General features: G+C 38.5%; 1 protein-coding gene across 1 annotated transcript in view; it reads right to left on the bottom strand.

The window, feature by feature from the left end:
- The window catches only part of AKAP10 (A-kinase anchoring protein 10), an 81,857-nt gene that overhangs the window by 49,713 nt on the left and 17,938 nt on the right, over positions 1-14,206 (bottom strand). The window contains exon 4 of the mRNA XM_080827519.1: positions 11,532-12,089. Within this exon, the coding sequence (XP_080683645.1) occupies positions 11,532-12,089 (558 nt within the window). The remainder of the gene's footprint in view (positions 1-11,531; positions 12,090-14,206) is intronic.

Consider the following 14,206-nt stretch of genomic DNA (forward strand, 5'->3'; position numbering starts at 1 on the left):
CCACTGAGCCACCCAGGTGCCCATCAAGAGGCTTTAATACAATGAAAATAATTATAATAGGAACCACAGAGGCAGATGTTAAACCACTATCTTCTCAATGTATTTGCTTGTAAGGGGAAAACAGAAAATCCACACGCTGTGACTTGATTTGAAATCCTAAGGAGAAGGTCAAGATGAAATAAGCATGCGCCACCCCATCTCCCACAGAACGCAACTAAAAACACTGGACAAATTTATTTGAGGACCTGGAAAAGTAAATGGTGTAGCAGGCAGATAGAGAAAGGAAACCAGAACTCAAAGCACCACTACACCAGGGGCAAGTTCCCCACTTTCTGTTCCTCCAGGATCTCCTAGCCTGGACTCAACAGCTGACACTGCACACCAGATGTGCAAAGAAAAGCTCCAGAGAAGCCTTCTATTTCTGGTCTAAGGAACAGGAAGGGGACTCCTATCTAAGGGAGAGTGAGCGAATTTCCTAGACTCTTGTTTCATCCCTTTCACGCTAGCCCGGGTCCCCAGGGAACACCAGGCTAGAATGGGGGCAATGGCGGCAGCAGTCAGGCAGGCTCCTAAAGCTCTACAGAGAAACTATGGTCCCAGTAGGAAGAGGAGAATCCCTAGTTCTGTGATCCTCTGCCCTCTCACTGCTTGGCCAGAGGCGGACATAGTCATGGAAAGTAAAGCCCCAACTTTTTAGCCAAACAACCAGGAAGGTGGGCTCCCCCAGGCGCCAGAAGCCGTTAGGGAGACCGCAGAACGGGAGGTTTGTGAAAAGCTTACCAAGTTGTATGTGTGCTCCTGGGCTCATACGGGAGCTGGGCATGCACGGACTTGACTGTGAGAGCATACCAAAGGGTCTGAGAACTAAACTATGACCTTTCCAGACAGGATGCTGCAGACATATCATACAAGTAAAATCCAAAAAATGAATGAACTCTTGAACCACAGCTTACAGAATGCTAGTTGGAACTTGTAGCCTGAACCTAACCAGGCAAATTTCTTGCTAAAGCAAACATTCACCATTTTCTACAGGATTTAAACATGACCCAGAATCACTGAAGTCAAACTGGCCATAGTACAACCCAAAATTAACTGCCATTCAAAACCCTCAGAAAATCCCATTATCTCACAAAGGAAAAGATAAGCAAGATGATACAGATGCTGGAATTATAAAACAAAGTTGTTGTTGTTGCTGTTGTTTTTTAAGAAGCTACCATAGGGGGGTGCCTGGGTGGCTGAGTGGGTTAAGCCTCTGCCTTCGGCTCAGGTCATGATCCCAGGGTCCTAGGATCGAGCCCCACATCGGGCTTTCTGCTCAGCGAGGAGCCTGCTTCCCCTCCTCTCTCTCTGCCTGCCTCTCTGCCTACTTGTGATCTCTCTCTAAAAAAAAAAAAAAAAAAAAAAAAAAAAGTTACCATAGGGGTGCCTGGGTGGCTCAGTCAGTTAGGTGTCTAGCTCTTAATCTCAGCTCAGATCATGCTCTCAGGGAGGTGGGATTGACCTTGCATTGGGTTCTGTGCTGAGCATGGAGTCTGCCTGAGATTCTCTCTCTCCCGTGCCCTCCGCCCCTCCCCTGCCCCCAACTGCATGCTCACGCACATGCGCTTTTAAATTTAAAAAAAAAAAAAAAAAAAAAAGTATTATAATCATGTCCCAAGAAGGTCAAATACTCTTGAAACAAATGGAAAGACTGCTTCCACAGAGAAACAAGACTTTTTTAAAAAAATATTTTATTTATTTATTTGACAGAGATCACAAGTAGGTAGAGAGGCAGGCAGAGAGAAAGAGGGGGAGAAAAAAAAGAAAGAAAGAAAGAAAGAGGGGGAAACAGGCTCCCTGCTGAGCAGAGAGCCCGATGTGGGGCTCGATCCCAGGAACCCGGGATCATGACCTGAGCCGAAGGCAGAGGCTTTAACCCACTGGGCCACCCAGGTGCCCCGAGAAACAGATTTTAAAAAAGCAAACAAATGGAAACTTTGAAACCAAACAATAATAATAATAATAATTATAACCCAAACTTAAAATTCACTGGAAAGGCTCAAAGCATGATGAAATGACAGAGGAAAGAATCAGTGAATCCAGAGATAATATGAATAGAAATTTTCCAAGCAAAACAACAGGAAAAAAAATTAGAGAAAGTACAGAACCTCAAGGACCTGCAGGACAATGACAAAGATACAACATTTGGGTCATTAAAGTCCCAGAAAAAAAGGAAAAAATACAGTGTCCCCAAGAATGTGAAAAACAATGGCTGAAAATTAACCCCAAAACAGCAAAAGCCAGACTTCTAAAATCAAGAAGCTCAGTAAACCTCAAATAGGAAGAAACTCTAAGAAATCCATACCTGAACACTATAACCAAATTGCTGAACATTAAAGACAGGGAAAATATCTCAAAAGCAGCTATAAAAAAGATGTTAAATACAGAGGAATAATGATTCCAAGATTGCAGATTTCTACCAGAAACCACAGAGGCTACAGGCAGTGAAACACCACTTTCAAAGTGGTAAAAGAAAAGAACTACCAACCTAGAATTCTCTATCAAGCAAAAATTCAAAATAAGGAGATTCTCGGATGGAAAATAACTGAGATTCTCTGACAGCAGACTCGCTCTAAAGGAAATGCTAAAGGAATTCTTGAGACACTGGTAAGATGGTACCAGAAATAATAACCAAACTTCAGGAACGAAGGAACAGCAACAGCTACAGCAAATATCTGGTTTAAATGTAATCAACAATTTTTCTTCTAAGTTCTTTAAATTGTGTACAAGAGTTGAAAGCCAAAGTCCTAACATAGTATGATGGGGTTTTCAAGCAAAATAGATGACAAACTATACTACGTGAAAAGGGAAGGAAAAGGGACCTAGGTGGCATGCTCTACATCCCACTTAACGTGATAAAATGCTAATTTTAAATAGACCGTATAGGCATGTATATTGTAATCCCTAGAGAAACCACTAAAAACCTATACAGAGAGATATAATCAAGAACTCATAGGGGCCCAGGTGGCTCAGTCAGTTGGGTATCTGCTTTTGGCTTGGGTCACGATCTCAGGGTCCTGGGATCAGGCCCCATGTCAGGCTCCCCGCTCAGCAGAGAGCCTGCTTCTTCCCCACAGCTTCTGTGTGCTCTCTCTCCTCTCAAATAAGTAATCTTAAAAAAAAATTCATAAATTGTTAGAAAAAGGAAAAAAATCAATCCAAAAGAAAGAATAGAAAAATCAAAGGATAGGAAATAAAAGGAATAAAGAAAAAAAATAAAATGGGAGACCTAAATCCAAATACATTAATAATTATACTTAAGGAAACAGTTAACAAAACCAAAAGACAACTGACAGAATGGGAGAAGATATTTGCAAACGACATATCAGATAAAGGGCTCGTATCCAAAATCTATAAAGAGCTTATCAAACTCAATACCCAAAGAACAAATAATCCAGTCAAGAAATGGGCAGAGGACATGAACAGACATTTCTGCAAGGAAGACATCCAGATGGCCAACAGACACATGAAAAAATGCTCCACATCACTCGGCATCAGGGAAATACAAATCAAAACCACAATGAGATACCACCTCACACCAGTCAGAATGGCTAAAATTAACAAGTCAAGAAATGACAGATGCTGGCGAGGATGCGGAGAGAGGGGAACCCTCCTACACTGTTGGTGGGAATGCAAGCTGGTGCAACCACTCTGGAAAACAGTGTGGAGGTTCCTCAAAAAACTGAAAATAGAGCTACCCTACGACCCAGCAATTGCACTCCTGGGTATATATCCTAAAGATACAAACGTGGTGCTCCGAAGGGGCACGTGCACCCGAATGTTTATAGCAGCAATGTCCACAAGAGCCAAACTGTGGAAAGCGCCTAGATGTCCATCAACAGATGAATGGATAAAGAAGATGTGGTATATATACACAATGGAATACTATGCAGCCATCAAAAGACATGAAATCTTGCCATTTGCGACGACGTGGATGGAACTAGAGGGTATCATGCTTAGCGAAATAAGTCAATCGGAGAAATATAACTATCATATGATCTCTTTGATATGAGGAAGTGGAGATGCAAGGTGGGGGGGTTTGGGGGGAGGTAGGAAAAGAAAAAATGAAAAGATGGGATTGGGAGGGAGACAAACCATAAAAGACTCAATCTCAAGAAACAGACTGAGGGTTGCGGGGGGGAAGGGGGACGGGAGAGGGTGGTGGGGAAATGGACATTGGGGAGGGTATGTGCTATGATGAGTGCTGTGAAATGTGTAAACCAGACGATTCACAGACCTGTACCCCTGGGGATAAAAATACATTATATGTTTATTAAAATAAAAAAATTAAAAAAAAATAATTATACTTAATATCATTACATATGTTATATTAACAAGTAGGAGTAATTATACTTATATATTATAATGTAAGTAATCATGTTACAATTAACTACACTTAATACAAATAACTACACTAAAACTTACATTGAAATAAATTTATCAACAAAAAATCAGACTGTCAGAATGGATTAAAAAAACTTACCCAACTACATGCTATCAAAAGAAACTCACTTTAAAAATAATAAAGGCAAGTCAAAAGTAAAGGGATAGAAAAAGATATACCATGTAAACACCAATCAGATTAAACTGAAGTAGCTATATAAATCAGACAGCAGATTATTTCTGAACTTAGAACAAGTGAAGTTACCAGAAAGAACATTACATAATGATAAAAGATTTGTTTCACCAAGAAGATATAATGTACACACCTAAGAACAGAGCCTCAAAATACATGCAAAAATGGATAGAAGTGAAAATATAATTGGAAAAATCCACAATTATGGTTGGAGACTTCAACACTCTTCTCTCAGTAATGGATATAGAAAGCATAAAAAGTATCAGCAAGGATACAGAAAAACTGAACATAATCATCAACCAACTCAATCTAATTGACATTTATAGAAAACTAAAGAACAGCAGAATATACATTCTTCTTACTGTATGTGAGATACTCACCAAGACAAACCACATCCTAGACCATTTAAAAATTTTAACAAATTTAATTTAAAAAAAAAATTTTTTTTTTTTTAAGATTTTACTTATTTGCCAGAGAGAGAGAGAGAGAGTACACACAAGCAGGCAGAGAGGCAGGCAGAGGCAGCGAGAGAAGCAGGCTCCCCGCCGAGCAAGGAGCCCAATGCGGGACTCGATCCCAGGACTCTGGGATCATGACCTGAGCCAAAGGCAGCGGCTTAACCAACTGAGCCACCCAGGCGTCCCTAAAAATTTTAACAAATTTAAAATAACTGAAATAGTATTTTTTTAGAGTATGTTTTCTGACCATAATATAATTAAATAAGAAACCAATAACGGAAAGATAACAGGGCAAAAATTCTCCAAACACGTGAAAATTAAACATTTCTAAATGATCATGGGCAAAAGAGTAAGATATAAGGAAAATGAGACATTTAATTTTTGCTCAAGTATCAGAATTTGCAGGGTATAGATAAAACAGTGATTAGAAGGAAATTTGTAGCATTACACGCTCTTTTTTTTTTTTAAAGATTTTATTTATTTATTTGACACAGAGAGAGAGAGAGAGAGATCACAAGGAGGCAGAGATGCAGGCAGAGAGAGAGGGGGAAGCAGGCTCCCTGCTGAGCAGAGAGCCCAACGTGGGGATCGATCCCAGGACCCTGAGATCATGACCTGAGCCGAAGGCAGAGGCTTAACCCACTCAGCCACCCAGGCGCCCCTACATTACATGCTTCTCTTAAAGAATGATCTCAAATAAACAATCTAAGTTTCTACCTTAAGAAATGAGAAAAAGGGGGCACCTTGCAAATTCTACCAAACATTTAAAGAAGAAATAATAACAATTCTACATGATCTCTTCCAGAAAATAGAAGAGGTGGGAAAACTTCCCAACTCATTTCTGGGGACCAACACACACTGATACTAAAACCAGACAAAAGCAGTACAAAAAAAGCCACAGACCAAATCCATCATAAACATAAATGCAAAAATGCTCAACAAAATTTTGAAAATCAAATCTAGCAACATGTAAAAAGAATAATACACCACAACCAAATGGAGCTTACCCTTGAAATACAAGCTTATTCAAACTTTTAAAAGTCAATCAATATGATCCACCATATTAACAGACCAAAAAACAAAAAAAACAAAACAAACAAACAAAAAAAACCACAAGGAAAACCATAAGGTCATATCAAACACACATAAATATAACAAACTTCAACATCATTCATGATTCAAACAACTCTCAGGGAGCCATTAAGAGGAGCAAACTTCATCAACCTGATCAAGGGCATTGACCAAAAAAACCACATGGCTAACCTCATACTTACAGAAAGTGACAGACTGAATGCTTTCCCTTCAAGATCAAGAAGACAAGAATATTCATTCTCACCACTCACAAGAAGTCCTAGTTAGTGCATTATGTCAAGGTGAAAAAAAAAAGATCAGAAATGAAGAAATAACACTATTCTATCCACAAACAACATCAATGTCTATGTAGAAAATTTCAAGCATTCTATAGAAAAGCTGCTAAAATAAGTGAGTTCAGAAGGTCACAGAAGTTAATATATAAAAATCAAACATATTTGTAAATACTGGTGATATAAAATTAGTAACAAAATTAGTAACAAAAAATTTTTAAAATATCAGGGGCGCCTGGGTGGCCGTTAAAGCCTCTGCCTTCAGCTCGGGTCATGATCTCAGGGTCCTGGGATGGAGCCCCGCATCGGGCTCTCTGCTCAGCGGGGAGCCTGCTTCCCTTCCTCTCTCTCTGCCTGCCTCTCTGCCTGCTTGTGATCTCTGTCCGTCAAATGAATAAATAAAATCTTTAAAAAAAAAAACTTTTTTTTTAAAAATATCACTCACAAAAGCACCAGAAAGAAATATTTGGATATAAATTTAATGAAACATATGAAGGATCTGTATGCTGAAACCTACACAATGCTGATGAAGAAATCAAAGACTTAAGAAAATAAAGACATACCATGTACATGGATTTTAAGACCTGATACAGTTAAGGTATAAATTCTTCCCAAACTGACCTATGGATTGAATGCAATTCAATAAAAATTCCAGCAGGATTTCTTTGTAGATATAAATAAGATTACACGAAATAAAAATATGAAGAAAAAAAACTAGAACAGACAAAACAATTTAGAAAAAGAACAAACTTGGAGGACTCATACTAACTGATTTAAAGATTTACTGTAAAGCTATAGGAATCAAGACAGTGGGTATTAATTAAGGAATAAACACATGTATCAATGGAAAAGAACAAGTCCATAAAGAGAATATGGTTCAGGTACAATGGGAACTCAATGGAGTAAGAGTAGTCTTTTCAATTAGTGGTGTTGCAACAACTGGGTATCCATACGCCAAAAAAAAAAAAAAAAAAAAAATATATATATATATATATATATATATATATATACACACACACACACACACACACACACACCCAATACAAAAAAAACTTGACCTAACCCTTACATCTTATACAATATTAACTCATATATATTTACACACACACCCCCCAATACAAAAAAACTTGACCTAACCCTTACATCTTATACAATATTAACTCAAAATAGACCATATATCTAAATACAAAGTACAAAACCATAATACTTTTAGAAGAACACAAAGGAGAAAATCTTCATGAACTTAGATTAGGGAAAAAGTTCTTAGGATATGATTCCAAAAGAAAAAAGAAAAGAAAAAAGCTGGTAAATTAGACTTAATCAAAAAAGTCCTTTGTTTTGTGAAAGACACTATTAAGAGAATGAAAAGCCAAGCTATAAATTAGGAGAAAATATTTGCAAATCATATAACCAATAAAGGTTTTATACCCAGAACACAAAAAGAACTCTCAAAATTCAATAATAAAACAGATAATCTAATAAAGTATGGGCCTATGTTGCTGGTGAAAACGTAAAATGGTACATCCAATCTACAAAACAGTCTGACAGTTTCTTAACATTTTCAACACATACCACCTATACCAGCAAACCTATTAGTAGGTATTTACCATAGAGAAATAAAAAAATCTGGCCACACAAAAACCTGTACAAATGTTCATAGCAGCTTTTTTAAGATTATATTTATTTATTTGACAGAGAGAGAGGGACACATAAGCAGAAGGAGTGGGAGAGGGAGAAGCAGGCTTCCAGCCAAGCAGGGAACCAGATTCGGGTCTCAATTCCAAGACCCTGGGATCATGACCCGAGCCCAAGCATACGCTTAATGACTGAGCCACCCAGGTGCCTCTAGAGCAGCTTTATTCATAATCATCAACAGGTGGAAACAATCCAAATGTCACTCGGCAGGTGAACGGATGGTACTCTATACAATGGAATATTACTTAGCAATTAAATGCAACGAACTACTGACAGAATATGGATAAATTTCAAACCATCACACTGACTGAAAGAAGCCAGTCTCAATGGCTACATAGATAAATTCACTTGTATGGCATTCCAGAAAAGGCAAAACTACAGAGTCAGAGAATAGATCAGTGGTTGCCAAGTCCTGGGATTGAGGAGTGTTTAACTGTAAAGGTCACAGAATTGTTCTTATGCTGACTGTGATGACAGTTACAGGAATCTATGCAAGTGTTAAAATTCATGCAAGTATACGTCAAAAAAGGTCAAATCTACTGCATAAAAATTTTAAAAGTAAAACAACTAGTACTCCTTTAATGATTCCACTATTTCTATTTTTTATTGAAAGAAACTATCACCAAAACAAAAAGCTTCCAAAAACAATAAAACTGTATTACAATGACAGAAACAGACTTCCATTTCCAGAAACAGGCCAGACTAAATGTTCAAAGAAATTCTTCTCAATACTGAATTCTCCCAAGATGCTTTTTGATACACTTAAAAAGCGTATCAGAGTTTGTGGTAAAGTAAGGGAAACAATAATAGTTCAGAACTCAGAATCTGGGTTTTGTTTGTTTTTACAGAGGGAATGCACTAGGCATATATATATACACACACACACACACACACACGTTAATATTTTTAGCAATATGAGGGACAACATCACATAATCAAACATTCACATTTCTGCAGTTAGTTCACACCAGTACAGGTCGTTTTTTTCCATTTAAAAAATAACGTGTGAGGGGCGCCTGGGTGGCTCAGTGGGTTAAAGCCTCTGCCTTCTGCTCGGGTCGTGATCCCAGGGTCCTAGGATCGGAGCCCCAAGTCAGGCTCTCTGCTCCGCGGAGAGACTGCTTCCTCTTCTCTCTCCCTAACTGCCTCTCTGACTACTTGTGATCTCTGTGAAATAAGTAAATAAAATATTTTTTAAAAAAAACATGTTTTTGTCAAAGCTTTCTGGATTTCTAAATTGCAGATAAGGAAATCGTGGACCTGCGGGAGTCAGTGCAAATCAAGATGGGCAAAGTGCCAGACAGGTAGTGCAGTCACCTGGGAAAACCAGCAATGCCAAGAGACTTGAAGCGTGCACTTTCAAGGGCAATTGCTCAGGGCTCAAACAGGGTAGAAGGTTAGACCAAAATCGTGCCAAAGGCCCTAAGAGTTTGCCTGAAAAATCCCAAGACAAAAATGTATTTTAAGTGGTACCAGGAAGGTAGTGAAGTTGGCCCCAGATGCAAGGCAAGCAAATGCCAATATACTCTGGAATAACTCAATTTATTTATTTTTTTCCTGGAATAACCCAATTTAAACAGCATTCTCAAAGAATTCCCACAGAAAAAATCCAAAATCCATGTTCGGACAGCCAAAAACCACTAAAATCACAAGCTACCAAGAGTGTGAATCTGAAGAAACAAATAGTGAATCCGATTCATAAAACCTACAGATACTAGAATCATCAGATAACGAATATATGTTTAATAAACTTAAATAAATACAAAATAGGCTGAGAAGTGTGATGAAGGGGTAAAGGAACAAGAAACTAAAAACTGACCAGGCAAATTTGAATTAAATATCTAGAAATACAAAATTCAGTAACATTTAAATAAAAAAAATTGTAAATTGATTCAAAAGCAGATTAGACCCATCTTAAGAGAAAATAAATGAAAAAAAAAGACAATAAATGAACTTAAACACAGATCTGAAGAAACGACCATTGATGTAAAAAAGCTACATACGATATAGTTTTAGGCATATGACATTCTGGAAAAGGCAAAACTATGGAGACAGTGAGATTAATGGTTCTCAGGGATTAGCAGGTAGGAAGAGATGAAAAGGCAGAGTATGGACAGTTTTTAGGGCAGTAAAAATACTTTTAATACCATAATGATGGACTTATGCCATTGTGTATTTGTCCAAAGCCATTGAATGCACAGCACCAAAAGTGAACCTGATATAAATTGTGGACTGTGGTGACTATAACGTGTCTGGGTAGGTTCAACAATGGCAACTAATGTCCCTCTCTGGTGGGGTACGTGGATGATGGGGGTGGCAGGCCTATATATGTGCAGGGGCCAAGAGTATACAGGAAATCGCTGTACCCTCCTCTCAATTTTGCTGTGAACACTAAATTGCTCTGAAAAGGGGCGCCTGGGTGGCTGAGTCAGTTAAGCATCTGCCTTGGACTCAGGTCATGATCTCAGGGTCCTAGGATTGAGCTCCCAGCGGGTGAAGAGCTCCATGCTTACTGGGGAGTCTGCTTCTCCTTCTCCTCTTTGCTTGTGGTCTCTCTTGCTATCTCTGTCGCTGTCTTTCTCAAATAAGTAAAATCTTAAAAAAAAAAAAAAAAAAAGGAAAACTGCCCTGAAAAAATAAAGTGTTATGGGGGGTGTGGGGGGAGAAAAGAAAAACCAAACAAAGAAAAACCAAAAAAGAATCACCCAGCCCTAGGAGAAGCAAAGAACAGATAAGATGAGGACAGGAAAAACATGGAGGCTGTCAGAATTCCAGAAGGTGGTAACTGAAAAATTAAGAGAGTGTAACTTCCAAATGAACAGAGAAGAAATAAAGAGATGCTATTGTTGAAATGCTGATTTTAACTCTAGCTCCCTGCTCACTCTATAATCCGAGGTAAGTTACTTAACCATGGTTTTCTCATTTGTAAAATGGGGCAATAATGCCGACCTCAGAGGTGGTATGGCCATTAGGTGAAATCCGAGTATAGCACTTGGCACAGAACCCAATAAATGTCACCTGTTGGCAATTAAAAAATAATTTTACCTGCGAAGCAGACAGTAAATTAGTAGCAAATTAAGAATGAGATGAGGATGAAATAAGCATCCCCGGATAATGGTTTGATTTCAAACTCTCTGGAAGGCAGAGGCAGGATGACATTCAACCCTTCTTCATTTGTTAATTCTGCTAAAGAGCCTTCGGAGAGGATCCAATCTCTGTCTGTACCCCTGCTGTTCCTTTTTCGTACACCAATCCTTCTCCAGGACATTCTCCAAATCCTTCCAAATTTGCAAGTGGGTGTGAGAGAAAACTACTCTAATCCTTTTATTCCTCACCTCAAATTCTACTTTGTAAACTGATTAAACAGGATAAAGAGAGACAAGAAAACCACATACTTACTTTTCATTAATTTTCCTGATAATTCCTTTAGTGGTGAAGAGGGACTATTTCTACTGGCTACTAGAAGTCTAGAGGAGGATTCTTGGGTTTCCATGGAAACTGGATGCGTTCCTGTTCTGGCCATTTCAAGGTGGAGAGAATGGGCACTGTCACATTCCCGGGAAAGCAGCAAGTGATTCTGAATGTTGCTAGTTCTATTGTTCAGGTCAATTCCTTCGGATTGAGTCATAAGCAATTGAGCTGAGCTAGAATCCTCCAATCTCTTGTCAAGAGACTCAGTTACAAAAGATGTTGCAGTTTCATGCTTTTTAGATGGAGAGACAGGCTCAGCCAATGCGCTCTGCTTCACGGTGTTGAGACTGTGTGCTCTTATTCGGGACCAAGTTGTAGAGTGAAAACTTTCAGCTTCTAACCAAAATTTAACCAAATGCTCCATTCTCCGAAGTTCCATGAATTGAATGAAGTAAGGGAGGACAACAGTGTCATGCAGGACTTGTTCAAGAGTCTTTGAAAGACTTGATTTGGTCTCTTGAGTCTGGTAGTCCAGACAAGATCTGCCTGAAAGAAGCAAAAGATTAGCAGTTCAGTAACAAATAATTTAAGATTAATGGATTAGTCAGCCACAGTCAGCATTAGTGGTACCAGAATTCTTGAATAAAAGTTTACTTCCTTAGCAATTTAATGCATAAATAACTAGAAATACTATCACTGTGACTGCTAAACAGGCAAAGAAACAAGTGTCCAAACTTAATCTAGTAAAAAGCTCTTTAACTCAATTATTCTTATCTGACTTTTAATGGCAGTTCAGAGCATGGAAATTCTTGGGGAAAAAAAAAATCTTATGATACTAGTACCAAAGAAAAGCGGCCAATAAAAATATGAAAATATATTCAATCTAATTAAAAACGCCAGAAAAGCAAATTAATACATTTTTGTCTTTCAAACTGGAAGATGTTTTTTCAAAAAATAACAATAAAAACCAACAAAGGCACAGCAGAACAGGCAACACTGTCACCCACAGATGATGAAAATAAAAAATAACAAAACCCTTGGAAGAGCATTCAGTAACAGAGGGCAAAGCTTTAATAATCTGCATGACTTCGCAATCCAGTAACGCCATCTCTAGGAACTTTTCCTGAGGAAAAATTGTCCATGTGTGCATACAGTCAGAAAAACGTTACCAACACTCAGTGTTTGTTACAACAGAATAGAGAGTAGCTCTGGGATTTTTATCTTGAGAAATAAAACTAAACTTACCAAAATTTAATAAAAATAAGTTCATTATATATGTAACTAAATTTAGGTTACGATTATAACCACAAACTATTTATTAGAATAAACAAATTTTTTTAACATTTACAGCATTGACATTTTGAGATTCAGCTTCATAAAATTAACAAGGTTTCATCACTTTTTCAAAAGGGCTTTTCTTAATCCTTTGATATTCAAATCATTTTCTTTTGAAGCACTTCATGTGTCATCCTTGCCGGTGGTCTCATTTTTCTTTTCTTTTTTTTTTCGAGAGAGGGCGCCAGTGAGCAAGCACAGCCCACCCCAACACGGGGCTCTATCTCATGACCCTACCTGAGCTGAAATCAAGAGTGGGGCGCTTAACTGACTGTGCCACCCAGGCGCCTCCTGGTTGTCTCATGTTCAAGGTTAACCAGTACATCTCTGTCAACATCACTTTCTTGAACTTCACAAAATTCTGGTCCTTTGCAAGATTTACTAATTTTTAAATTAAAATTTTAATTCTGAGATAATGGTAAGTTCAAATACAGTATGTAAGACACAATACAGGGAGATCCCATGTACCCTTTACCTGGGTTCCCCAAGGTAACATCTTACAGTACCATATTACATTACAGTATCACATCAAGGTACTGACATTGCTACGACCACGAACCTTGCCCAGATTTCAGGCATTTCACCTGTACGCACCTGTGGACTTCATTCTGTACAAGGGAATCCATGCAACTTTATCCTGTGTAACTACCAAGTTACCGAATAGTTCCAATGCCACATGGATGCCTCATGTGGCCTTCTGTAACCACCTCCTCTGTTCCTCACCTCTGGCAAACACTACTCTGTCCTTCATTTCTCTAATTTTGTCATTCCAAGAATATTATACAAATGGAATCATACCGTGCATAACCTTCTGGGACTGGCTTTTGACGCTCAGCGTAATTCCCTTGGGACTCATGTGAGTTGTTAGGTAAATCAGTAGTGTGCTCTTCTTCGTTGCTGAGTAGTATTCTGCGATGTGCACGTGCCAGTGTGTCTAACCACTCACTCGCCTGCTGAAAGACTGCCGTTTTTTGGCTTTTAAGCTGCTATGGACATCGGGATATAGGCTTTTGTGGGAATATAAGTTTCCACTTCCCTGGGATAAAGGCTGAAGAGTGCAACCGCAGGGTCGTACGACATCTGCACGTTTTGCTCTACAAGAAATGCCAAACTACTTTCCAGAGTGGCTGTACCATTTCACACCCCCACCAGCAACGCAGGTGTAATCCAGTAAAACTTCAAATTTCACTTTGTGATCAATACAAATGCTGTTTGCAGTGTACTGCTGAATGTGGCCCACAGACACTCTGACATCTTTGAAGATATACAACTGTTAAGCAAAGATGTCAAAAGACCAGCTAATTTTACTAGACATCAATTTATTCACT

The sequence above is a fragment of the Martes martes genome, assembly GCF_963455335.1.
Source record: "Martes martes genome assembly, chromosome: 16".
Classification (NCBI taxonomy): Eukaryota; Metazoa; Chordata; class Mammalia; order Carnivora; family Mustelidae; genus Martes; species Martes martes.